General features: G+C 41.2%; 3 protein-coding genes across 10 annotated transcripts in view; 1 reads left to right on the forward strand and 2 right to left on the reverse strand.

Annotated features, from left to right (window-relative positions):
• LOC143908001 (EF-hand domain-containing family member C2) overlaps positions 1–27,958 on the forward strand; it is a 33,605-nt gene that overhangs the window by 3,614 nt on the left and 2,033 nt on the right. The window contains exons 12-16 of one of the 5 annotated variants that reach the window (XM_077425197.1): positions 174–353; positions 438–540; positions 969–2,642; positions 2,777–3,014; positions 15,298–16,850. In XM_077425197.1, the coding sequence (XP_077281323.1) occupies positions 174–353; positions 438–540; positions 969–1,118 (433 nt within the window). In that variant the 3' untranslated portion in view covers positions 1,119–2,642; positions 2,777–3,014; positions 15,298–16,850. Of the gene's footprint in view, positions 1–173; positions 354–437; positions 541–968; positions 2,643–2,776; positions 3,015–5,456; positions 7,027–15,297; positions 16,851–27,958 lie in introns of those variants that run through there. The other 4 variants (XM_077425198.1, XM_077425195.1, XM_077425200.1 and 1 more) reach the window with 4 other exon arrangements.
• Positions 3,401–18,365, reverse strand: LOC143908014 (protein Wnt-11b-1). The gene is made up of 5 exons (XM_077425242.1): positions 17,371–18,365; positions 10,552–10,793; positions 8,981–9,333; positions 8,397–8,668; positions 3,401–3,681 (listed from the first exon to the last, which is right to left on the reverse strand). The coding sequence occupies exons 1-5, from the start codon at positions 17,457–17,459 to the stop codon at positions 3,507–3,509; spliced, it is 1,131 nt and encodes a 376-aa protein (XP_077281368.1). The 5' UTR covers positions 17,460–18,365; the 3' UTR covers positions 3,401–3,506.
• LOC143908007 (arylsulfatase B) lies at positions 22,326–27,865 on the reverse strand. Of its 4 annotated transcripts, none has more exons than XM_077425222.1 (9): positions 27,585–27,865; positions 27,084–27,271; positions 26,390–26,549; positions 25,723–25,949; positions 25,192–25,453; positions 24,263–24,420; positions 23,767–24,058; positions 23,279–23,559; positions 22,326–23,029 (listed from the first exon to the last, which is right to left on the reverse strand). In XM_077425222.1, the coding sequence occupies exons 2-9, from the start codon at positions 27,210–27,212 to the stop codon at positions 22,814–22,816; spliced, it is 1,725 nt and encodes a 574-aa protein (XP_077281348.1). In that variant the 5' UTR covers positions 27,213–27,271; positions 27,585–27,865; the 3' UTR covers positions 22,326–22,813. The 4 variants fall into 4 exon arrangements, with proteins under 4 accessions (XP_077281348.1, XP_077281347.1, XP_077281349.1 ...); XM_077425221.1 differs by having other exon boundaries at positions 27,084–27,304; XM_077425223.1 differs by having other exon boundaries at positions 27,560–27,865.

Below are 27,958 nucleotides of genomic sequence, written 5' to 3' on the forward strand. Positions count from 1 at the left end.
GAAGAATTTGTATAAGAAATCCTTAATCTCTGCATCAGTGATCCTTGTAGATTTTTTTTCAATATCGGGACATCAAAGATTTCTGTGTTACAAGCAATTAAAAGTTAGTGTAAAAAAAAAACAATTAAGAAAGTAATTAATTGGTAATTAAGAGAATCGACGATTATCTTTAGACGTTTGCTGCACACGGAGCTACACCGATTTTTGTGGTACGATCTCGATCGCTTGAAGGAGGATTTACATCACTGGGACGTTGACAGAACGGGATTTCTATCTCGGGAATCCCTGTATACAATCCTGCGCGGCTGCAGGATTCCCGTCGACGTGGAATTGCTGAATTCCATGCTGGATCAGTAAGTTTCAAACAAAATTGGCGACTTAATCGATCAAAAGTATTTTGCCTCATCGTTATTACAACATTTTGTGATTTCTGCAAGCTTGCGCAAGGCTGAAGACGGCAGAATCGACTACGACGACCTGCTGCGGTTCATGAATGTGAAAATCGATCCCGTGCCACCCGCCGAACCCGTAAACGTGAAAGTACGTTGATTTATCATTATATTTCTGCACGAAAAAAAGCGATGTATTAACAACATTAATCTAATCGGAAATAATCTTGTTCAATAATAGTATTAATGAAACAAATAACATTTTATTAAAACGAGAACATGATGTATTCGTTTCATTAATGTTATCGAATTAATAAGATTATTTTCAATCAGACTAGTTTCAATTAGAGTTGTTAACGCAACAGAAATTTTCTTGTAATTTTTTTTATAATTATTCTTTTATTATATTTTATATATTATTACTTTCTTTTTTTAATTTACCCGATGTATCTTTCCAAAAGATTCTTCTCGGGGGTTGGGGGGGGGAGGGAGTCTTTACTTTTTAACGAAAGAAATTTTAAGGAATTTAGATAAGGGAAAAAATTATGGGAGCAAATCTAAACTATTCATTGTTTGCAGACGGCACTTTGGTGGGCATCCGAGAGAGAACCTGACTGGTGCGGAGGAGGGATAAATTGGTGCGAGTTTATCAAGGATCTAGACATAAGGATGGAGAACGCGATCCAGAATAATGGCAACGCGGAAACGGAACTCGCGCTAGGACACTGAACGCGATCGGGATCTTCGCGCGACGACATTTTTCGACTGCGACAACAATAATAATATAACAGTCTCCTTTTTTACGCATATACATTCGTCCCAGTATTTCATATTTTAATTCTGTTGTGGGTATTTTTATCATAACGATCCTGTAATGTGATTGTGCAACTTGTTATGCTGCCGTTATGTGCTCATAACTGTAATTATAGCTGAAAATTTAAGTCCGCGCTAGCGCGATAACAATTATTCTTATCGACGGGTGCCGCGAGATTGAAAAATGGCGTCCATCGCCTACGTGTATCTCTAAAGTTATTTGATATCCTTAAACGCGCCATTTTTCATAGCATTCCGAGTATTTTTTGAGTATTTTTCCTTCTGGATGGAAAAGGCCCATTCAGAAGGGAAAGAATAAGGCCTTATATACACATCGCGCGTTTTCAGTTCAAATTTCATAAAGGCGAGAGGAGGAGAGCGGGAGGAGCTGATGGCGAAGCATCGAAAAGTCGCTTTGCACAAAGCTGCGCACGTAAAACTTAAGCGTCGTAAGAAACAGAGTATATAATTGCGCGCTGCAGCAAAGAGGATGAGGTAAATTAAAAGAATTGCACGAACCTGGCCACGATGCCCACGACGAGGGTGCCCGTTGTAGTCTCGGTGCGGATCCTCGGCGAGAAAACGGCAGCACGGACCAGCGAGGCTGTGTATGGGACGGTGGCGCGAAGAGGCCTCGAGCGACGATGGGATCGTCAATGCCCCGCATTCGGTGACGCCTGCGTCTCGGCACGCACTTCCCGGAATACGCTTTTCGATGATTTCGGGCAGAAGTCACCCACCGGCCGCGGAAAACCCGAGAAACGCGGAGCGATTCGGACCCGCGCGACTCGCCGCGCGACGCGTTCTTCCGTTCTTCGGTAACTGAAGTAACTGAACCGCGCGAGTGATCGCGATTTCAAAATTCCGGATCGACGACCGCGACGAGCCAATCGGAGCGGGCGGTCGCGCCTGCCCGCTCGAGCGCTGCACTTTAGGCACTTTACGCACTCGGCGTCGCTTTGCGTTTCTCGCGGGAAGACGAAAACGGCGGGAAAGCGCGAGCCAAGAACGAACTGCGGTTCAACGTGACCACGGTCTTGCGACCGTGAACATGACGGTAACGTTCGGAATATATTTCGATAAGTATTATGCAATATATCCAAGAAGCGGATTACCGTGAAAAATGTAATCGTCGTAAATTATATAAAGAATATCTATATTCTAATATGGCGCTCGGTTAATTGGTCCAATCGCGCGACTCGCGACGTCGCGACACGTCTGTGCATCCCCCTGACGAGCAATCGAGCATTACTTTCCACGATCCACCACGACAGTATCGACAGTTACCGCTCCTCGATAAGCGTTTAGCGTTTAGCGTCAGTTGGCGTGGAATCGCGATTAATTAGTCGTGCGAATCAATCAATTAGTTGCTCGAACAGATTGCATCGACGTGCGGCACGTGCGCAGCCGAAAGGAAAGGAAAAGTAGCCGGAAACCTAGGTAACATTCTTACAACGTTCACGGGAATTATTGATCGATATTGATATGTTGTTCTATTGGCGACACTTTACATCGTCGCATTGCGATAATCACGCTTCAACGTCTCTTGGCATGAACGTGAATCTGGTATTTAGCAGGCAAAGTTCCCGGCGAAACGATACTCGCTCAACACGCCATGCGCCCCTCGGCTGCTGAATTATTCATATAATCGAAGGGCGAATTTTCCACTTTGGAAATTGAATTGAGCGAACATATACGTTCGGCACGAACACGCACGCCAAATTGCATCGTGATTTTCGACTCGCGCGAGGATCAGGAAGGATGAGAGGTTACCCGCCATTTCCAAGCAACGTGTATTTGCAGAATGTAAATGTAAGTTACATCGAAATATCGAGCATTCTATGTACACTGCTCTGATCTACGTTCTCGAGGTCTCGCGACGACGACGTCGATTTACACATTTTAACTCCACGAGTCGGGAGGACCGGAGGACGCGCTTATTCGCCATCGTCCGCCGCGATACACGCACACACATCGAATAAATAGCAAGTAGCACGGTATGGATAACTCTTCTAATACGTACCGCCACGCAAGAGAGAAAGAGAGAGAGAGAGAGAGAAAGAGAAAGAGTCGTACACATTCACGGTAAATAATTTATCGCCTAAATAATTATCCGTCGCGGATCGGGATTCGCGACTGTCACGCGCGAGCTTCTCGCAAAATTAATTAATGTTGTGCTTAGCGTTCAATTTGCGACGCATTCGCAGGCGCAAAATTTCTTCTTCTTCGAGCGGAGTCGCATTTCCGTCGCGTCACTCGTGTGGCAATTGTCGCCAATTGTCGCGGATCCACGTAAGTACATTCTCAATTGCACTCGTACGTCTTCACGACCCGCCTGCATGTCTTGCACTTCACGTAGCAGCAGCTGATGTACTTGCAGTCGCATCTCTCCAGAATCTCCTCGGTCCTGGTCACGTGGCCGCGGCCGCAGCAGAGGTACTCGCAGCCCTCGTAGCCGGAGCTGCTGCCGTTACACTGTCTGCAAGAGAATTTTTTCCCGTCTCGTGATATTGGTTACGAGTGAAAAATATTAACTTTGATGATATTTCTTATTAATCGAGATTATATAAAATGTAATTAGTCGGATATTGTCGTAGAGATCGCCGTAGAGTCGCAGAAAATTAGCCTCCTAGAAAAATTATATAGTCTAGACTATAATTTTTACAAGCTTCTAAAATTAATTTAACGAGAAAATGCGGTTCGAAAACATTTACATTCTAAAAATGAAAATTTGTTAAATTAATTTTCGTATACAGTACTTTCTTAACGGCAATGTTTTTAACTTTTTTATTATCGATACAGCCGTTATACTTTATCGCGATTATACCGGGGCGGATATTACGGACGGATTAAGTTTCATGTTTGCCATAATTAGACAGCGGTATCTTTCTCGTTTCTTTCGGAGATAAAACGCGCGTAATTAGCGCACTCGCAGGCGCGACGCGTGTTTATCTAATATCTTTCATAGTTCGTATAACAGTCTCCTAGACATTAATGTAACGATCCGCGGGAGGCGTGAAGGCGGCCGACCGTATTATTTCAATGGCCTCGTCGAAACTTCTCCTCCGGTTACTTCGTTAAAGGCTCTCGGACTCCATTATTAATCGATTTGCATAACGTCCGCCTCTGACGTCGTAAAGATGACCGCCTTGCGCGATCGAGACTACCGCGTAAATTACGCGGCGTCAAGAAAAAGAAAGGAAGGATCTCGAGAAGCGTTTACGTCGTAACGCGGAACACTGGTCCACACGGAGCGCGGTGTGTGATAAACATTCGCCACGCCCACTTTGTATAATTATACGCGGGCTTATAATTACTGGGTTGTAAGCTGTAAACCGGCGAGACGAGTCGGTGGTGGACCAAAGAACCTGACGCTGTACATCAACGCGCGGCGAATGAAATATCGGCGTGTCCGAGACAAACGTCGGATTAGAGCTCGCGATAATCGTCCCTCACGAAATTATCGGATTCCGTTGAAGATGTGTCGCTGCGTGTCGGGGGGAGAGCGAGAAAAGCACGTCGCGCTTCGCAGAAACGCGCGCGATGCTTATTCGTGTCGGCGATAAATCTCACCACGGAATTGATAGCGACATGCGAAATCGCGTTCGCGTCGAAAGAAACTAATATCCGGGCTAGATAGGCCGATATGCGTCAAACGATCGAAGGAGAATAGAGAGTTGGCTCGTTCGTTAATGAACTATAATCTATAATGATTGCCGGTCACTCGTGAAACTAAGAGGAGGCTCGTCCACGTCTATAGTACGAAGGATGTGCTCTCACAATATCAAGAAAAAGGCTGTTTTGCGTTAGCTGAGTTTAAATTTCCGCGATCAGACGAAATCGAACGAGACGAGACCAACAGATTGCTTCATAATCTTGTCATTTGGAATTCAATACAAGATTCTACACTTTATTAAATGTACATCTTATTTAATTGGTGCAAAAGATTTGTCTCGTACCTGTCAAATAAAGTTTAAAATAAAATTGTACCCACTAGCAGCACTGGTTTCCAATACTTTTTTCCAATTAGAAATTTTCCATATATAAATAGAAATATTTCTAATTGGAAAAAAGTGGTTGTAACTTTATTTTAAACTTTATTTAACGAGTATGAGAGACAAATCTTTTGCACCAATTTAATAAAATTAATAAAATGAATCTTTTGCATTTAATATCAAACTTAATAGAAAAGCGACAATACTTTTGCATCAACGTAATATAATCGTATCTTATCAAAATCGCATTCGGTTTCAGGTGAATCAGAGTCGGACGGCCGGATTTAACGCTAAATCTATACAACGAGAATATAATGGGTCATTTTAGTCACGCTATAGGAAAAATTATTATGATTTATTTACACCCAATACGTAATCTCTATATGCGGGCATTCTCTTTCGTGCCGTTTCTTGCGATGCGAAATCTCGTGAGACACGCGAACAATGAGCACCGGATTTATGGACCGAGACGAGACAAAAGATTCACCGGAACCGCCACGTGCGTCCGGCACTTCCTGCGCCTTGTGGTTCCAGTTATCGTCTCCGGAATGCCGTGGGTGATCTTAATTCACGCGGAGCGAGGCGTGGATAATCTGAGGACGATGGAGAGCCGTATCCTTTCCGTTGCCGGAAAATCCGTGACGAATGCAATCACCGTATTACAAAAAGCCGCCCTTCTTCCCGGGGCGGATGCTGCTCGCGCCCTTCTTTGCCGGCGCTGATGATGAATTAGTAAATATATCCTGTACAGTATACAACCCAAACAGGCAGGATCCAATATACGATAATCTCATTGTTTTCTTAAATAATTTACAATTTTTTATTGTTCCCGAATATCAAACTTAGAAATAGGAAAGATAAAGATGCGCGAATGTCAATTCAATATCCAATTCAACGAGAAGAAATATCTATATTCCGCATTCATCAAAAATCTCGTGGCACGATCGAGAAATCATAAAACGTCTTATTAAAAGCGCTCTTCGAACGGTAGCGCTAACTCGCGAAACGACGTGTAGCAAAAATTAGCATTAGCACTTCTCGGGCGGCGGAAAAAGAAAACGGCAACAGGACCGCGTGAATGGGTTTTGTCGTAACGGTATTAGCGCGGCGAACAGTCTGTCGAACAGGGCATCGTAAAACACGCGTTGGTCATTCGGTTTCGAGAACAGGTTCGGCACGACCGAGAGTCGTCGGGATGGCGAGACGCGCCCTATCTCTCCGAGAGGCCTCCTCCCATTCTCGCCTCGTGCACGTAATTACCGGTGCGCTCGCATAAATAAACCTGGCTATCCGGCTACGACGTGGATAACCGAGATCGAGGGAATTGGGAAGAAATTCGTCGCGTGTGGCTAGGCGTCGCGTCGCTTAGGGACAACAAGAAAGGAATAGGATAAGGAAATTTTATTAGCACCCGATATGGTCCGACGCCTCCGGCTAACACTACGAGAAAAAGATCCGAACAGAAACGATAGATCTTCACGGAGATCTTTCTTTTGAGTAGTCGTCAAATCAAGCCCCGAAAAGATTAACGAATTAGGAATTAATGCTGTTGTAATTATTATTGTTTAAAATTGTTCCTTAATTGTATAATTAACCAATTTTCTCTAAAATGAAACAAACATTTTATGGCTCATATTTCACGTTCATGAAAAATACGAGAAGCATAAAAGGAAAGACAGGTTTGCATTGCTGAAGCAAAATTGGCTGTCGCAATTATTCGAGCCAGTTTTTCATAGATCGTTAGCGACCAGGAAGGATTGCTAACGACTTTTACAAAAAGTGCAATTTATAATATAAAATAATATATGGAAAAGAGATCTTTGCCGATACTACCTCGAAATAACCGTCGGAACAGTTCGATTACGACTGGGAGATGAGTATAAGCGGGCTAAAAAGGAAGTCGCGAGTCAGCAGTGACCTGGGCGTCTCGTAAAACCCGCGGTTATGGCGGTGTTAATGGTTTTTCGTCGCACTTTTACACGCCGCCAGCCCATAACCATGCAGGACTACAGGCTAGGAAAGTGCGTGCGATAAAATCGCCCGAGCACGCTATTAGCCGATGCATTTTCGCGAAGCGAAATTACGTGCTATTTCCGTAAGAAAAGTCATAGAAGATACATCGATCCTCGAAATCTACTTCTGGCGGCTTAATCGAAGTCAAGGACCAATTTCCGACTAAATTTGCCCCTCCCCCTCCCTTTCTGTCTCTTTCAATACAGCTACATACATTGCGAGTGGAGTAAGAATTTGCATATTGCAAGAGCAACAACTTATTACAAAGATGACCACTGTGGTCAGGAAAGAAAGGAGGTTCTCCAGCCCGCGGCTACCGAAAAAAGAAGTCGCCTGATCCTTACGTCGTATCTCTCCCTTTACGCCCACCCTTCACACTTTACGAAGCGGCCATACCGCTTTTCTGCTTGCCAAGTTGTCCTCGTTTTTTTTTTCTCGTTGAGAATCAAGAGAGGTCAAGAGGAACATCTTCGCTCCATTAACGCGAAAGCTAAACTCTGCTTTTCAATTTTCAATCGTTCGTTAAATCAAAAGATTATTTGGATCTAGAAATTTGAAGCAAAAACGATTCCTGTTTTTGACAAGAAGGACGTTACTATGAAATACCCGGAAATAACCGTTCGCTGTCCATACGTCCGTTATACTTTCAACGGTGTAGTTAACGCGATAATCGACAGCGTTCGCACAAAAAGCGAACTCGTCACGTTCTTCGAACTCGTTGCTTCTTCTTTAATGGACGGTAGTCGCACGAAGAAAGATCGTTTCGCTCAGTAGGACTTGATAAATATCCCTGTTCGTGCACTGCCGGCCACGTTAAAATGCAATTCGAAATGCTTTTCTTTACGCGACACTTACGCTCGATATCGCGATCATATCGAAACTAAAATTTATATTGTGCGCTTATATATCACGCGAGTTTTTAACGAACCAACATTAACCTGATTTACGAGCTCGAACGAGTTTCATTCTGAAAACATAGTCGCCTTAAAGAGAATAAAACATCCCTTTCGTATTTCCTATTTTGATATAAAGCTGGATAAATTTAAAAAAAATCGTATCTCCTCAATGTACAATGTCCAGGCACATCATAGTCGTCATCGAAAAATCATGCGTCTCACACATTTTTTTATTTAAAACTCCAAAGAAACAAAACATCCTGTGTTTGCATGAAAATAACGCGTCTGACCTGCCGATCGTGCCGAGGCTCCCCTTCTTCTTATCCGGTATACAGTAATCCGGACTTTTGGTAGTATAGAGCAGATTATCGTGGTGATACAGGGGCGGCAGTCTGCCGCCGGATCTCGGCCTGACCTCGGCCGCGGTGGCGTATCTGCGTAGCAAACGACTTCCGGCGGCGGATGGTCCCGATGCACCCAGGCCGCGCCAGCAGGTACGCACGCTGCAGGAACCCGAGACCCCGTGGCACTTGCACTCCAAAGTTAAGGATTGCTCGACCGCCTGTCGTACGAAGCGTTAATCGCGATTACATCATGTTTCTTTCAAAAATCAATTGTGCCAAGAATGCTAATAGATAAAATCCTAGATAAATTCCTCGGCTAGATTCATTTTTTTATTTAGAAAAAAATCTTGGTTTGAAGTATTCCTCTCAGAACGTTCACTGATAGAGCTTCAGAAACAATGAAAAAATATTTTACAGTAGAAACAGTTATGGAAACATAGCTAATATTATTAATAGAAATTCAGACCTTTTGTACGTTTAACGCTCTTCTTATTTATCGATCGCGGCATACGTATATCGCAAACACTCACCCTTCGACCCGCCCTGTTGTTGTGCATATTGACTGCGTGCATGAACTTGGCAGTTCCTCCGGTACCGGGCGGCGATGCGCCTTGAAGAAACCGCTTCGCCATCCTCGAAGCTGATCTCACGTCGTCCCCACAGCCGCCCCACTTGAAGGAGTTCCTCGCGGACAGCGTGTCGAAAGAGACGGACATGGTGGTGAAGGATGAGGGCGAGATAAGCGCGGACGGCGAAGGTGGTTCTCTTCGTGGTGGAATCGCGCAGGAACAAGCCGCCAAGTTCCCCAAAGCGCACCCTCGTGCGAGTCGCCAAACCGCGGCGGCGGCCGACATTGCGTAAACGAAGGCTTGTTCTCTCGTTCCTATGATAAATGCGCTCGTTAAAACGCGGAAATAGAAACACAAATGAGAAAGTTTCTATATATTGCAACTTAAATCGATACACGAGAAAGTAAAGTCATATATATACGTTAGCACTGCATTAAAACACTAAACACATTCTAATATCTTCACATATATATTTATTAATAAAAGCAATTTTCAAAATTGGTTTTATAATTGTTAATTAATGCAATATAATTAGTACAAATTTTTTAAGTTTAAGCCGCGTCAATTAAATTGCTAAATATATAATATATTGTACCGATGTGTCAAATCAGATATTGCGATCTTCTTGAGAGGAAAAGCTGATTATCGTATGTACCTTCGAGAACGGAAAATACAACGTGGAACGTTACGTTCGTGGTCGTATGATGTATCTCTTATTGGCGCTTCTCGGTTTTCTCATTAACGGAGGATATCTTGATCTCTCGGGTGCACTTTTATTTACAATATAATCATCGTGAAACGCGAGCGATTAATCCAACGGAGGCTGGTCGCGAAGAGGGAGGACGAAGACCGTGGGGAGCTACGGTTTGTTAATGATCGCTAATTGAGGCGCGCCTGCCAGGACTTCCTATTTACGTCGGAATTCCTCAAAGGATATTCGATACATTTTCCATCGAAACCCTTCCATCGACCTTCGCAACCGTTCGTCGCGCAAAATCACCGATTATAAATCTATTACGAGCAAAGTCAACGGGCAACGTATTTTCTTATTTAACAAAAAAAAACGGAGTTTTTAATCAATGCTGATTCTAAAATAGCAAATTTTTAGGGGAGCAATCTAATTTCTCGTTTTCTTCTCTTGTTAGCTTCCTTCGTAACACATCTTTGATATTTCTCGAGACGCGGCATACATTTTTGTAATTAATAGGATCTCTCTGAATTACACGAACTTATCATTTTCAACTTTGTCAAGAATTATTGACACATTGAATACTCGTAAAAAAATTAACGTCATAACAATGTAAAAAGTGCGCTATTCAACACACTACCAATGAAGATATATTATTTAATCATTATACACAATATTTTATTATGTCTTATCGAATCATATTCACACACACACACACAATGTTTTATTATTAGAAGCCCATGATAATGAGAATTCAACTGTAACATAAACGGTACAAAAAACGTACAAAATTTTCGGAAGAAATAATGTATTAGAAGGATAATATATGGTTTCGCAAACAAACCTGTAAGCAATTCAGGCGTGTAGTCGGGTGCGCGCTCGATGCTGCTACAGTTCCATCTGCGATGTCGGAACGCCTGCTGGCACACCGTCGACGTGTCTTTGGCGGCTTGCACCAAACCGGGCATCACATCCGGCGTGGCCCTGCATGCCCTCGCCTGCTTCCTCTCCAGCAGACCAGCGCTCTTCGCGCTGGTGCACTCCTCTCTGGTCCACGTATGCGAGTCGCCGCGGCGACCGAGGCCGCTAAACACACACAACGTTTTCCGTCTAAATATACGCGACTATACGCATTCTTTTCAACTTGGAAAAAAATATGATTATCAATTACCGAAAACTTTACTATGAAGGAAAAATTAAAACGCGATGTTACATGCGTTAGAAAATTTGTTACTAAAAAGTTAAAACTGCAGTTAAAGTTCAAGCCAAGTGTACATTTTTATCCGAAAAATATAATATATTTGATATAGACATGAAATTTCTCATAATATGTCACAAATTATCGAGGATTATATCTTGCATATATGTGAAAAGTCGACAGCAAATGGTCTCGTAGATGAAAGAGCTTTTAGAACAAATGGTCTCGATTCTCCCCGCCTTCAGCATTCCGAAACGAAACATGCGAGCGTGGAATTTGGGGTGGAACACTCGTATGTACAACTCTGTCGGATGATCGGGCCGACAGAGTTGAGCGATCCACCTCTTTCGGAGTCCGCGCCGTGTCGTAAATCAGGGGGTGAATTTCGAAAATTATAGGGCGCGAGAGGCTGAAAAGGGCTCGCGTTTAAGTGCCGCGGGATGAATGCTAGCGCGGCTGAAACTCGGCTCGCAACGCGCGAGAGAGCGCAAGTTGGGGATAATAATTACGGACACCTGAAAGTCGAAATGACCCGTGCACGCGGCCTCGCCGCGTCTAGACGTAACAACCCTAGGAATGGCCGGATCGCCAACCCCGTGTCACGGAGCCTACCCTCGGAATTACCCTATCAAAAGCCCGCGGTTCTCTAATTCGTTATTACCGTCGCCGCCGTCGCCGTTGCCGCCGCAAGCTCGTTCGTTCCCTCCCGATGACATTTCGGAGCTCGCGTTACGACCCGACCCGGGGAATCTAGTTTCCGCGTAAACGCTCGCGAGCGTGCACTCGCGTTGCTTTACGACCCATTGTGAAATCGCGATGCCTTGCGCGCAAGACCCGCAGCGTCGTGATGGTTGGACCCCTTCCGGGTCCTTATCGACAGGCCTAGCACCTTTCTCCTCCCGACATTAATTGCAAACTTGCGTCTTGATTTTCTTAGCTTCTTAGATTTTTGTTATTCTTATGGTCTGTATATTAAATAACATTTAATTCACACAGATCACAGATCCTCTAAAATAAATATATATTTTTGCGATGCTAAAACAATATATCGCGACAAAGCAAAAGAGAAAAAAGAATGTATTCTATATAAGAATGGCAGTAAAAGATTATGTCTTTTTACTAGAATAACGTGCGCGCGTTCTTCGCACGCACGGCTCGTTAAAGCTGCACGCATGAGGGGCGCAAAGCTTCGCAAGTTCTCGAGCTTTTTTTGTTCGCAAAAAGAGGAAACGAAAAAGGAGAAACATTTCTCCGAGCAACCTAGGAATTTCCATGACGCTCGCTTTATGAGCCATAAATTTCTGATCCAAATTATCAGCTCATTAAGGCGCCAGTTCGCGATGATTACTCCGGAGTCCGGCAATCCGGCTATATCGACTAATGAACCTCAGTTCGCGCATAATTCGCTGACAAAATAATAAATGTTGCGTGCCGTGTTTTGTACCGCGAAGATCAATTACCATCTTGATATCTTAATTGACCGTTCGAATGCAAAGTAATTAAAGTCATCTCGAACAAATTCGGCCACCAACGTGGATGAGGCTAACTTTATTTTTTTTCCCCGACGATTCATGTTAAGTACTCGGTGAAAGGCAAAGTATTTATTCATTCTTCAACGTCGCGTTATCTTTCCCGAGTGAATAAATATGTACATTGAGAACTGATTTTGCTTTCACTGTAATGTTCTAAAATTCTACATTCTAATGAGTAACGAGATAGCATTCACTTGTCGAAAATTAGAAAGCACAGTCGGGCGTTTTCATCGCGTTAGATTCCAATTATGGTTTCAGATACACGCTTTGAGCAATATATTATGCTTTAAGGCAGCATAAGAAATGGCATCATTTTGAATAGTACGTTAAGACAATAAATTAAGGCTTTCGTTTGTTATTTAAGATAACTGTCGACTCTTCAACCTCAATTATCACACCCTTGAGCTATCTTTCCTACGGGTAACTTCGAGGCTTAACAAGGTAGATCGTTCAACACCCGGAAAGACAGTCGAACGCGAGATATATTTAATGAGCAATCGGTGAGTATCTACTCACTTGCAAACAGGCAGGCAGAGTTCAGCAGAACGCATGACAAGCCACTTATGTGGTGTTAGATACGATTTTAAGTTGCGTTATGCATTACTCAGCCCGCAGCTTTGCGCGCCAAATAATTTACGAGCCGCTCTCTAAAGACGAATGCGCGACTATTTGCTATCGCGCGTCAGATAATTAATTATCAGCAGCAGCGCGTAGAGCGTCAGGCCAATCACGATGCCCGAGGCGATATCGCGCAGTTTACTTTCAGTGAATTTCTAAGATTGTACTACACATTAACTAACGTTGGGAATATTAATAAAAGTTCGTCTGCGACGAAGTATTTGATCGGAAAAACATATACCTACTGTTATAAAATATTTTTATAGCAGTTTTTTATAGCAGAATTAATCGACTACTGTAGAATAAAATTTTGTGACGTTAGATTGGCTGTCAGTCTGATTAAGTAAGATGATAATAATGCACTGAGTAAGACATGAATAATTCATCTAATTGTAAGATAGATATCTCGGGGTAATAAAATGAACCTCGTTACAAGGATTTATCGAGATCTCATAAGAATGTAAAATACAACGGCAGTGGAAACGAGCAATGTGATTTACGGAGTGCCTCGCTACGTGATATAATTGTCCATTGTAACGCAGCTAATAATTTACGAAATACAATGAATGAGTATCACGCGGACGACTCACGGCTAGCCGATCCCTCGCCGCTTCACTATCTTCGTCATAGGCAACTTTAACGGTTCCCTCTTGCTTCTCGATGTATAGAGCATCGTGCCATTTCGATGGATATCCGGCGAAATTGCCATTCTTTCGTTTTACTTCGCACGGGATCGAAACGATATTCGTCCTTCTTCGCAAAAATTTGGTTATGTTACGTGGAAAAAAAACATCTTTTTCAGTATATATCGTTCGTATATATTGCCTACGAACTAATTCTAAATTATTTCGCGCGTAACGATTATCCTTATAACGTAAAGCGAGTAAGATACACGAGACGATTTCCCATTCCGATCTTCCACGGTCTTCAGACGGTCGCTACCGTCCAGAAAAATAATGACGTTTTGTACCATTTTACAATTTGATATCCACACCGTTGATGGTCTTATTTTACGTGTTTTCACGAGGATCATTGGCCCCCGCGATAGAAGTTCACGGACGTTCACGGTGGGACATTCTTATGAAAATGCTCGACGCAATTTCTTCGTTAAAAAAAAAAGAAAAGAAAAGAAAAGGTGCGACGCGCGTTTCGAAACGGTCCATCGACCGGCTGCACTTTCGAAATTCGTTTTGACTGGTGGAATCGTAAAGAGTAGTTTTTACGAGACCGATAATACGCGGGCGCCTACGAGTCTCTCCATTTGGAGGAGGCTGAAAGAGAAGCTGTTCAGGAGCGTATTCGGGATGATGAGAAAGGAAGTGAAATGGGCTTCACCGCCCTGAACCGAACGAACATTCGAACGCAACAGATCCGTATTCGCATCTTAATAATTTATTCGTTAAATTATTAAGAAGATATCACAAAACTCGACACATCTCGATTTTTCGCCCCGACAAATCAGTCGTGTTCTTTTTAATGATTTTTATAATATTTTACTCTTAATAAATCACGCAGTGTCGCGTTTCGTTGATTGAGCCGGTCTGTTTCGCAATTAGCGTCAATTTGTTTGTAATCTCTTTGACATTGATGTCCCGAGTGACAAATTAACGAGACGCGCGGTTAAGATCTCGTCGCGTGGGACGCGAGTTCCACCGATACAATCCACCGCTGCTCCAACTCGCGTCTCGCATTAAGAATGCGTGATTTACGAGCGATGCATTGTAGAGATCGCTTCGTCAAGAATGATCTTATAAATAGCGACTCGCGTGTGATTCAGCGCGACCCTGCGGGCGCGCTTGTCGAGGGCTACGCGTAAATTATTATAAATCGATCCTTGGCCTCGATCCTGGCGAAGAGATCCTCGATCGTGATCCCGCTGAAAGAGCCGCGGATTGCTCCGCGAAAGAATGCTATCCGTGACGTCGTCTCGAAGCCACGAGCAACGATCCTCGATCTTTCAGATGATGATTAATGAGCCCATAAGACGGCCATCCTGACTAGATCATCACTTTATTTTTAATCGTGAAAAGATTAGAGAATCGTATCAGGAATACTGCCATGCTTTGGAATGTAAGAATGATGGTATATTTTTAAGAAATTTTTTCGTTTGTCTTTATCTGTATCTCTGACACTTGATTCGTTCGAAGCTTTTTTAGTTTTGAACCTGGAAAATTATCGGTGTTTCCGTTTTCAAAATACACATCGTTTCTCTTCGTTTAAACTCTACCGTTTTTGGATATAGCGTCTGATGCCGGCACTCCTTAATGCAGAAAGATCATCGCCCAACACTTGCCGGACGCTCCCTGAGACAACGGGATCGATGGCCGCTCAAGCCACAAAGGAAAAGCAGCGAGATTTCGGATCACCCTTCGAAATTATCCGTCAATGTCGGCCGCGATAATTATAAACAAGAGAATCGCGAGGAGGCCTCGCTCCCGGGTCGAGTTCTTGGAAAGCGTCGTTTATAAATCACGATTTTGCGGGCAACCCCTAATCTTCCACCCCCGACCATCCTCGTGCCACTCCCTGATCATCTTCCTTTCGTACCGTTCCTCCATCCCTTAACGCCGTATTCCCCCGTATTTTGGTTTTGCACGCAAAACCACCATCACTCCGCCATTCATCATCCAACGCCGCTCAACCTTCTCTCTGTTTCCGCTTTTCCTACTTCTACCCCCTTTTGTCAGGGTGGTCCTCACCTCGCGCTCTCCTTCTCGCTGATGCGATGAAACTCCCTACAAATCGCACGACAATTTAACACATATCCATCAGAAATTGAGGAACCCTCCGGGGAAGAGGGTTAACCGACAACCGGCCACACTGTTTCGAATGTTAACGAGATGTCTTCCGTGCACAACTCCAGATGAGAGAAACGATTCCTGGCGCAGGGATGATTGATAGAAAGAGTGAAGAGAAACAACTTGTAAAAGAGTCCTGAGCAAATTGAAGAAATGAAGAAAAGACAAATAATAATGTCCCGTAGTAAAATAATCTATAATGAGCTTCCTCGTTCGTCGTTTTGTAGTTATTATTTAATTTATTTTAGTCATCGATCCTTATATGTATGTGCAATAATCATTTTACGATCAACAACAGCTAAATCTATAGAGACTAGACCATGGAAGTTTCCCGTAGTTTAAAGATGGTAATACAATTGAAGAAAAAGATTCAGGTATTTTCTTCATGAAAAAAAGGCTCAATGATGAATTCATTAGAGAAACATCGTTTCTGCTTTAAGATATGAAAAAATGCGTAAAAAGACCGATACTTCTACTGCTGATAATTAAAAAGGCTGGCTGGTCTGAAAAATAAGAAGCGCTGCGATAAATTCGCCGCGAGGCGAGGTATCTCTAAAACCGGCGCTGTGGTAATCATCCGCTTTTCATTTGCGAAACGTATTGGCCGGGCTAACGAACGTGAAGCATCGTCGTCTATTTATGCAGCCCATAAAGCAGCACCAACGATATCTTTATTCCTCGAGAGTACGAAATTTATGTCGGCCGCGAATCGCCCCTAAATCTCGCCCGATCCGTGATCCAAGGAAAATAATGATCGAGATCGCGAGAATCGGCTGGCTACGTCTCCGCCCCGCATGCGCTCCCGAACGTTTCCCTCGGCCACTAATCTATTTGTTTCTCATTAACGGGCCAACATTAATCTTCGAACTCGTTCGGAGCCACCGCGAGCGAACGTGAGAGCGCAAATGGGACTCGTCATCACGAGGGTTCACAGGAGGACTTCTCGAATGTCTCTACTTTGAATGATTGAAGATTGCCTGCAAACAACTATATATTTTTGGCTCGCCACTATAATTACGCATCAGATCCAACGTTTGTTTTTTCTCGATTACTTATTTCTTAAATAAAAGAAATTATAAATATTTTTACGATTTCTCTAATGGGCAGACGTCTTTTTTTATTAAGTGTTTTTAAAATTTATGTATTTATTATTAGGAAAAATTGAATTATCAGATGCAATTATACTCAAAATCTCGATTTTAATCTAACGAAAGAAATTAAATCGCGATAAATAAAAAATGACGATGAGCAGAAATCTGAGCTTGAAATGAGCGTTTAATGGCGCCAGTGCGACTACTTTTTTCGTTAAAAAAAATTTTTGATTAAAAATTATTCTTACGCAATAAGACGAGTTTTCCCCGTTTCGGCCGCGCTAATCCGTTTGACATTTCGGAGAATGTCGAAATGCGTGGCACAGTGGTAAATTCTATCTCGCGGAGATTTATTATGCGAAGAGTAACGCGAAATGCCAAAAAAAACGAATAACATTCGTAAAAATAAATTGGTGGAGTACTCACAGCCATTTTATACATCTGCCATCTTGAACCAGCAACAACACGAGCAGCGGAAGCCAGACCTTAGCACTGCTTCGCTTCTTTATCCGCATCTTTCTTCGTTTTGCATTCTAAAAAATTAACACCGTCGCTCTCCGTCTCGGGAATATCGCGAAGACGATTTTCTGTGTCCGCGCTTTCAAAAACCGCCGATCATCCCTCGATGCGCCGTGACTCGCTTCGCAAACATTCGAGATCTCTTCATTGCGTCCATCATTTTATATAGCCGCGGGTACTATTAAAAAGTCACAATATTTTTTCTTTTTCGTAGGGAAAAAGTAAACGTTTTCAATTTCGAAAACTTTCTTTAAAACATTCTAAGAAAAATTTTTTTTTCATTTATCTCGTTTATATAATATATATGTATATATATATATATCCACTCCGAAATCGTCAGTCCTACATCGACGTCGTTACATATTTAGCATTCGATAACCAGCTCAATCAATTTTTCCGAAATAGACGTATTCGGATCGCTCTCAGATTAATTAATTAAAACCGATATCTTAGGAAACAGCGACGTTTCAAAAATTCTTCTCAGATATAAGATTTTTCCTCTTCGCGCGGTGTTGACGGCGACTCACAAATGGGCGAATAAAAGAAAAGAAGAAAGATTCGTGGAACACGCGTGTAGAGACACACCAGGCACCACTCTCGTTAAGATCGGCGGAAAACAGTACGCCTCAGGATCCTTCAGGATCTGCGGCGATTTCGGCGAACTTTCCCGGCGTGCACCGTGCGTCCGGCTCGGCGGGGAGTCTGCGTGCTTACAGGTGTCCGTCGGAGCAGTCCCGCAGGATGTGCCAGTCGGTGGTGGTGGTGGTGGAGATCCTCCTACTACTTCACTTCCTCCTACTTCGCCTCCTACTTGAGCCTCCTCTTTCCTCGATGTACGAGGAGCCCAATGATCGACACCGGGGATGCCGGTTGCCGCCGAATAAGAAAAAGAATCGCCGTCGTTAACCCTCTCGCTCCTACAAGAGAATCGAATACATTTTTTCTTTGTTTGTAGTATATAAACACGATTTACTGTATATATTCCACACTTTTATATGCTCTTTCTCATACAAGAATGGATATTTTCACAAAAAGGAGTTTCTCAGATATTAACGATAATTGACGATAAGAATGAGAACTTTCGATCAGAAGCTCAGACACGTAAATGAATAACGAAAGCTACTTCTTTATTTAATTTCAAGTTTTTCGAATAAACTGGTAATTTTCGAAAATTAATTAGATAAATGTTACTCAAAGAAAAATAATTGCCCATCAGTTAAATCTTTGTTAAAGAAAAATTAATTTTATATTTTTATTGAGAATTTACAAGAAATTTTTAAAAGAAGACATATAACAAAGAAAATACAATTTTTCATCAGCCTCTGATTTACCTAGCCCGAAATACTGTTCATGAAAAATCTCGTGTAATCCTCTCAGTGTGATCCGGGGAGATTTTAATTGTCCGCCAACGCGAATTATGTTTGTTCCTCAGTCACTAATTAATTCTGTCGAGGCTCTACGCTTTCCTAGCGTTCGGTTTTACCGAAAATTATACGCCACGAGTAACGAATAATATCCTAAAAAAGAAAGATGAGGCCGGAGACCACCTTCGCGGGATTGACTTTAACGAGCAGGCGGTATCTTTGTGATCATTTATTTTACTACGAGGCGGAGCCAAAACAATTTATCCCTGCCTTTACCATTTAAAGGCTGGTAAGCGTCGGTGCTATCTCGCTCCGATTTGTTGATCGGATTCGAACGAGTATTGACCACGTATAGATGTGTCCATAAAGAAATTGTCGTTATAGGAAGGAATTGTCGTATTAAATCTATCTGCAATGAGCTTTTTTAGTGACTCAATTATACTTAACGTGATTTACCCAATAGTGCATCTTCAAGATTAAAAATCTTTTCAATGAATTTTATTTAATAAGAATACATATCTTTTATGTGAAAATAAGTAATTATTTTTATTTTAATATAGAATTACGTCGTAAGTAAGTCTACGTTGAAGTTTCTTTTTTATATTTTGTTATAATTTTACATAATTTTATAAAGCTTACTTTCTTTTTTCGTACGCACATTATCTCTCCTAATACGTACACGCATTATGTCGATCAATGACAAATCAACGTCACAATTAGCGCAAAGAAATTTTATCGAGGTATTGTGTGCTTCAATTGGAAGAAGCCGCGATCAGCCTCCTTGCCCCTCGCTAATTACCGTGCCAATTTTGTCCACGGTGCCGGTCGTCCGTCTTCCTTCCCGTTCTCCTTGGTCGATGCCTCGCTCGGCCCTTCCGTTGCTCCGTTGCCGTCGATAAATAATCCTCCGTCAGACGTTCATTACGTCGTTAAGTTTCGGCCCGGACTTATATATCCACCCTCCGTCCCGCACGCGGAACCCAACAAGCGGGTTCGCCCGCAGCTGTAACCCTGGAAATACCGCGATGTAAAAAGGCATGCCGATCGCGGACGCCAATCAATAGAATCGGTATTAATATTAATACGGGTAAAGAGTAACTCCTTGAAAATTATTTGGTTCTTAACAGGTAGAAATGATAGAAATTTAAGTTCTCATTTGAGATAATTAAGGAAGTGAATGAGACTACAAATTGCGCAACCGCGCGATACGTCGAGATAAATTTCACGAAAAGATTCTAGTAATAAGAAGCAATTAAATTTTTTTTTTAACTGGATGTCAAGTATACAGCTGTGTTTTATTTCGAGATTAAACCTGATTTAAATATGAGAATCTGTTACGATTATAAGGCTGTGCGATAATTGCACATTTTGTAGAAATGAATAATTATATTATAATAAAAGTATACTGTACAGCTTTCTTTTTCGCACAACTAATACCGCCAACTCGATGAGATATCGCGATATAAATGTCTGCATTACTCTAACTGTAAAATCAGATAGCAGATGCCAACGCTCCTCGGTTGCTCGCAGTAAGGATAACTGGAAAGATCGAATGACAAGCGTTAGTTGCGCTTTCGCGAGCCTCGGAAGTGTGTAGCGCGCAAATGCACCGTGCAATTACCGTGGCAATGTTGCAAAAAGGTATTCCGAGAAACAGCGTGTTTCTCGCCGCGAGCGATCCTCGCGTGAGTATGCGCGCAATAACTTCACGGAACAAAAGTAGAAATATATCTGTTTATACCACTCGGTTTACGGGATGAATGGCACATTAACTTATATACTTGTGGTTTGCGCAATGCGTTTACACCTCATTAATTTAAGAACCGTGGACGAATGAGCGAACGCCAGATCCCTGAGAATTTCTCGCGCAACCGTACTATGTGCGCCATAAAAGTCTGTCTCGTTATTTATCGTTAATAACGCACTCGTCTAATTATCCTCTCGCGATCCGTCCCGATGTATACCTCATTCGCCGCGGATGAAGCTGTTCCGCTTATGGAAAAGAATACTCGCTTCGTTGAAATTAACAAGATTGTACGCATTTCTGCCTCATTTTTTTCCGACTTCTAAATTTTAATATTTACGAAAAAAACTGGAAAATTAAAGACGTCGGCTGATCAGGACGACGTATGTAATGGACTAGTAAAGATGAAGGATCGTGATGAGGCGTCGGTCGCGTCGGTACCAAAAATAAACGCGGGTTAGAGGCATACGACTTTATTAGCGGAAAAGTTAGCCGGACGAAAGAAAGAGAGCAGCTCCTCCTTCTCAGATTATTTTCCGGCATTATTCGCCGAAGAAGACATCGACTATAAAAAAGGGACAAGCGGATCCGGCGACAGCTGCTTCGCTATTAAAAGCGACTTAAACTTCAAACCCTTCCCGCGATCGTAGAACGCGAAGGTACCTCTTCCCCCGTCCCGTCCAGTCACTCGCTCTCTATTTCTCATCCGCTCCCTTTCGCTTCTTCTTGTTCCTCTTGCTTCTTTCCTCGTCGTCGTATCATCCCTCTTCTCGTGATTACGCGAGCAAAGCGTAAAGCCACGCGTACGCGTATACGCGCCTGCGACTTCTTGCAAATAAGCGAATTGCTAAATGAGCCGTAAAAGCCGAGCCTCGGGGATGTGAGAGAAGAGACGAGGGGAGAATGCGCGCGCGGACCCCGCTTGGTTGGTCCTAGATTAGAATTTAGAGCCGGCATTCTCTGTCTCTCCGCGGTCCGAAAGCACTGCGGTCACGTGAGGAACGGCACTAAAAAACGTTTAAGAAGAATATGGCCGCTCGAAATATTAAAGAGCGAGATGAGAAATGGACCGCGAGCGAAGGGACGACCGCGGGACGACTATAGAATTATTGCCCCCCCCCCCCGCCGTTGTGTCTCGCAATAACTTTCGCGACTCTGTGGTATTAATTAAGAAACGCGTGGCTCGTTTCTTAGGCTTTATTTGCAAACTGTTCGACGCAGATTCGGTTTGGACGATAAACGCGAGACGCATATTGGTCGTCGTGAAGTAAAAGCTGCAAATAAAATACGCAAGCGTGATTGTTGCGGGATAAATAATTGATAAATGCGTAGACAGAAAAAATTCACGGCACTTTGTGGGTTCACCCTCTCCGGCAAAATGGACGTCGCAAAAGTTCCGAACTGTCTATTTGCATGGACACGATTAATTAATACGATACCGGTAATTAAATAGATATCAACCTTCTTCGCGCACGACGGCAGCATCCAATCTGCATAATCTCTATACAATAACGTCAGTGAAAAGAAGAGTTTTGTCCCTCCAACGATAAACTTTTTGCCACCCACCCTCAACGGTCAACGCTACCCCGTTAATAAAGATATATAGGGTGACTCACACAAAGGTAGCGGAACGGAACGTTAAGGACACATTTTATTAAGATCTAGAATAACGATCTCAAAGAAATAAAAAGATCTCAAATCGTTGAAAATAAAATCGTCTACTATTTGAAGTCTGTAAGCTTTACAGGTAGAAATACATGACAAAAGGAAACTTTAATCTTTATTGACTTTGAATAGACTATTTAGCGGAATCCGTCATTAAGTCAAGTATTACAATTTAATAATTTAGAACGATTTAAAAAATTATTTATGATTACAATACCATTGCTTTTAATTAATTCGCAAGCTGTTTGTTACTTCTATCTTCTCAGAACACTTTCGGAGTAATTTTTCCCAATACTCAATCAATATCAAAATCTATTATAATATGTACAATTTTTCTTAAGGATTATCGAACGATCTTTTTTCAAAGAATTATTGAAGAGCTAGAAGAATAGAACTCAGGTGTCCAAAGACAAAAAAAGAAAAGAAGGAAGAGCTCTTTGTTTAAATCGTGATTGAAAATGTGACGAATATGTCACTATCAAATTGACTCTTAAGATATCCATCTATTGAAACGCGTCTCGACATCTCAAAACTGGTTTCAAGCTGTGAGTTCCTCGGCAGAAACGCAAATACGGGTCTACGACGAGGTCGAATTGAAGTCGTTATGTTGCCACGACGTAACTCCGCTCGTCGTGAAATGCATTTCGCTGATCGACTGATAGTCGTCCGGCAGCCAGGGCATCCAAGTGTTGTTAAAGTGGCACGGAAAGCCAGCCGGATCGACGGGTGTATTGGGCTCCTTCATGAGGACCGATTTATAGCTGTCGATGAACACGCTCAATCTCTTCACGACCTGCAAATGTAACGACGTCTTCTTAAGACAGCGTTTCTCGCTTCCATTTCGCCCGCCGCGGGCGCCAGATGAAACGATCAGGTTTATATAATTATATATTTGTACAAGTCATTGTTTTTTCCTAGCGAAGCTAAAGTCACAAATATTACAGATGCGTATTACGCGTAATTCATTAATTATTATTGGCGTTATTAGCTTATCAGACCAGAAATTGGTTTCCTGTCGTGAAATATTATTATCTAATCTCACCTTAGGATACTCCGAGGATAGATCTGTTATTTCGCAAGGATCTTTGTAGATATTGAACAAGCAAGTGCGGTTCATGCAACTGGAGGAATTCGTAAGGTTCTTGCAAACTATAGTAGCTTCTTTCCGGAGCTGTTTTATTTTAGCTGCAGTTAACACGTTAGTCGAAACGCTCGCGATTGCTGTTGCGGCTGGCGACGCTAACACACTCGTCACATTGTACTTGGGATACGACGCATCGTTACCGCTATAATAACTATAATGCTTCTGATAATCGGACTTATCTGTATGGAAGGAAAAGCATAATTCATTCATTATTAATTATTCATATATTTACTCTTAAACCGATCTTCGGCTTTTGGTAAAACCAAAGATGTGTGTAATACATGTAGAGAGAGAGTGAGAGAGAGAGAGAGAGAGAGAGAGAGAGAGAGAGAGAGAATTCAAAATTACGTTAGAACAAATAATAATAAAGGTTACTGATTATGTACCTCTAGTGAGTTTGTAACGTCCCATTATCGCCCCTTCGCTGTTCTCACCTTCCTGAATATTTACGAGAATCGATCTTCGTTCATCAGTTTTCACTTTCTTAATCGCGGACCATTGATCAATGCCGTCCAGTTGTTTCAGATCACTCGAAATACCGCCAGCCGCAGAGTATAGTGTCGGCAGCCAATCGGTAATATGAAACAATTGCGTCGAGACCCTCGATGACTGACCAATCAAGGGCGAATAGATGCACGCCGCGCCCCGAACTCCACCTTCAAACAGGCTAAATTTCAACTGCAAATATATTATTTCAATTTTATATACAATTTCAAAATTTTTAATAGACGTAATTTTACCTGAACAACTGTTTTTGCACATTTAATAATATTAATCTATATTATATTTAGTGTTACTGTTTATTATTAGCGATGTTAGTCGCGCGCGAAATCAAACGTAGAGTGGGTAGTTTCATTATTATTTGTACAAAGCTGCACTTACCCCTCGCAGTGGATAATTGGATCCGTAATTTTTGTAGCATCCTTCAGTCTGCGCTCCATTGTCGGTCATAAAAATTATGATTGTGTTTTTTAAAATGTCTTTTTTCTTTAGAGCGTCTACCACTCGACCGACAGATTTATCTAACGTAGAAACGACACCTAAAAATAGAATATACAATATTAAACGTTACAAAGTTAAATAATAAAAATACAAACACGCAATCAACATTCTTATCATATAATTGAAACGAAAGTGAAGTAAAATTTTATGAGGAAATAGCAGATATAATAGCAATTATCTTTTATCGGACGATTTGAAGTATGACATATAACAGAGGAAAACAAATAATTTAACTATTGCAGCAAAATCGTTGCTATTTTATTGTAAATTTGATATGACGTCAAACAGATTTTCGATAATTTGTTTGACGTTACAGTAATATTTGTTTTGTTAATGAAATGAAAAAATTTTACTGAGTAAATTTGTTTATAGAAACATATTAATTTATTATTAAAGCGAACAGTTTATTCGGTTAATAGCAAATGCTATTAAGAAAATTGTCTGGTAGAGATGAATGAGAATACTCATAATGAGAATAAAATTAGGAGATAGAAAAAGTAGAGAATAAATTTGTTATTGCAGCAAAATAATTTAAACATTCAACAAAGCTGTTTCAGTTATTTCAAATAACATTAATCCTTTTAACTGAAATATTTTTGCTGCCCATATAGCTGACTAAATTTGCAACGACAAAATGTTATATTTGCTGCATCAGCAAAACTGACTATTATTGCTTGCAAATACGAAACGAATTAATTGAAAGATCATTTCATAATCGCAATTAAGTAGGACGCGACTTCTACATTGACGATATTTTTTTTGACGACGTTGACAATAAAAAAATGACCAAGAGGTATAAAAGCACTTACTCGCGTATTTTCTTCTGTTTAAATCTTTGATGTAACCGAGAGTGGCGTTTGTTTCTTTCCAATCGCGTACTTCCATGATGTCTTCAGCGTCGCTAGAATGAGGGGCAAGATGCGCTAATTGCAGATACATGGGCTTGTTGGTATTGTGTGACGAGATAATACTTTCAGCCTCGTCGGTTACGAGATCAGTCATGTAGTCATATCTGTATTCGACCGTGTTATTGTCGCCTACGATGCGATGCAAATCGTAACCCAGTTGTTCCTGTAAAATGTCATATACCGATTTATACGTATTATACAACGTATATTATTTAATGTTTATTATACAGATATATATTATATGTTAATAACTGTGCAAAGAAATTGCTCGTGATGGAAAAACGTCAAACCTCTATACTATCTGTTGCAAATGGTTTTACAACAATATCGTTAACTATATACATTGGACATAATATTTTTATAATTTTATTTTTATTATATTATAATATAACGCTGTTTTACTCTAGCGACAGTTGATTATAGAAAACTTACACTTTCGAGAAGCGTATGATTGTAATATTGAATATAACCGGTGTAATATCCCAAGAAAGTGTTGAAACCACGGCGGGTGGGTCCGAAATTTCTCGTGTGATAACCAACGTGCCATTTTCCTACGAGATGAGTGGTATATCCGAGTCTACGAAGGTACTCAGGTAGAAGAGTGTAGTTCAAGGGTACACCACGAGGTTCAGCTCCTCGCAAGGGATAGCCCTGCATGCCTACGTTGTAATTAATTCAGAAATTAAATTCTAATTTTAAATTCTTATCTCTCCAAAAATAGCTTTGGAGTGTTTTTTGCGCTTCGTAATGTATAATAGTGATTACAATTCGAAAATCAATAAAAATATAAATTATACAAATAACGAAAAAATATAGATATCTATAAATAACATTGTAAGAGTAAACTCTCTGAAATCACCCGTGCTTTATTGACGCGTCTTTCTAAAATATTTCTAGATCCCGAATTGAGAGATTATACTTTAGAGTCTTCAATTCACACATTAATAAATAATAAGTGATAAATAAAACTTGTGCGGATCTTGCATGCACCAACAAGCGAAGTAAGAAGATTGTGGCGCGATGGTTTGCATCATAAAATCCAGCAGCGCGCCGCGCCGTGTCGTTGCACATCATTTACCCGCGATAATTAATAGATTACCTGTCCTTATGGGATATTGTCCGGTGAGGAAAGCCGTCCTCGACGGCGTGCACACCGGCAACACATAATGTCGGTTCAATATTACGCCGTTATACGCGAGAGCGTCTATGTTCGGCGTAGGAATCTCATCGGCACCATGGAAGCTGACGTCATTCCATCCCTTGGTCGTTGAGACGCATACAAGACGTGTTTTATAATTTATCAAGATTGATTAAGTCACGTAAGGTTCATGCGTATACTAAACGGATTTACATCAACAATTTTTGGTAACATCATGAGTGAGACGATATTTTTCCCTGTTCGTGAAATGCAAAATCTTACAAATATTCTAATGTAAACGGTTCGTTGGTCGTTTTCTTGTCTCACTTGATTTCGCGACACTAACTATAGCTTTCCATTGTATACACATCTAGTTTAACATTTCCGATAATTAAGAAAATCCAGAAAAGCGATGAAAGATACGTGACTTAAAGAAGTTAATTTTTATTGTTAAATAATTTTCTTGATAACAGTGATACATATGTATCGCTGCAAAAAACACAGGTCTTAAAATAAAGCTACTGTTTAAATCGTATAATATGATATTTTTTATCGAGTTGCTATGGATTTTTTAAAATTCAGGTATTCTAAGACTCCGTATACTCTACGAAGGCATTAAGTTCACCTTCGTTACGCGGATAAAATAATTTCTTACCAAATCATCAGCGATAATAACGACGATGTTAGGTGCAGACTGCACGGAAACGCAGGTTGAACCAAAATAAAGGCACACGACACTTAAAACTGTCAGTACGAAGACAAGCAACACATTGTTCAAATTCATTGCTTTTATACCAGTTCTTCTGTCAGTCCAGTGGCAAAATGACCGAAGTTACGTTAAATCTGCGCAATGGAATCATCAGATGTCGTAATGCGCTGTTTATAAAATTATGATGTGCAAAATAAAATAGCACCGACTGAAAAAAATGAAGAAAATTATAAATTTTAACAAAATTCTATTTTTTTATCGTTATCTTTTTGTAATAATGACATGTTATGTTTTATATTTCTATATATATATATATATTAATTTATGTATATTTAATAAATATAAAATAATTTTCAGTTGATTAATTTTAAATTTAGAATTTTCTTCATTTTTTCAGCCGGTGCTATTATTTTGCACATAACTGTATTTTGAAACGTTAAAATTTACCGCGCTAGCGACTATCTAACGATTCTAACGCGACGAACGATTTATCTTTCTCGACAATTTCTCTTTATAACTAATAATTAGGGCAAAAGGCTTTCTGAGGAAGCAATGTGATAAATGTTATCTTATCATTTGATAGCACGCAGTTTTTAGCGACCTTTTACTCGTAACGGTCGATAGTCGAATGATTAGGTTCGCATTGAGCCTGCCACTGCAAAGTGTGAGATACACATTGCGAAATTTATAGGTGCACTATAGAACGATAGTATTCACACAATATACATACATATGTACATATAAACATGTGTACATAAAAGTTTTAGTTTTTATCTTTTATTACAGCTTTTTTATCGTTTATTATTTTAGCTTTCATGTTT

Source organism: Temnothorax americanus, unplaced genomic scaffold (genome assembly GCF_048541705.1).
Source record: "Temnothorax americanus isolate GAGA-0224 unplaced genomic scaffold, ASM4854170v1 Scaffold9, whole genome shotgun sequence".
Classification (NCBI taxonomy): Eukaryota; Metazoa; Arthropoda; class Insecta; order Hymenoptera; family Formicidae; genus Temnothorax; species Temnothorax americanus.

Coding starts and splice junctions, on each gene's coding strand:
- LOC143908014 (XM_077425242.1), bottom strand. CDS start 17,459: ATGCGGATAAAGAAGCGAAGCAGTGCTAAGGTCTGGCTTCCGCTGCTC. Junction 9,334..10,551: donor CACGCCTGAATTGCTTACAG/GTTTGTTTGCGA, acceptor CATTTATCATAG/GAACGAGAGAACAAGCCTTC. Junction 8,669..8,980: donor ACAACAGGGCGGGTCGAAGG/GTGAGTGTTTGC, acceptor TTCGTACGACAG/GCGGTCGAGCAATCCTTAAC.
- LOC143908007 (XM_077425222.1), bottom strand. CDS start 27,212: ATGAATTTGAACAATGTGTTGCTTGTCTTCGTACTGACAGTTTTAAGT. Junction 25,950..26,389: donor ACAATATCCCATAAGGACAG/GTAATCTATTAA, acceptor ATTACAACGTAG/GCATGCAGGGCTATCCCTTG. Junction 24,059..24,262: donor CCAATTATCCACTGCGAGGG/GTAAGTGCAGCT, acceptor ATATATTTGCAG/TTGAAATTTAGCCTGTTTGA.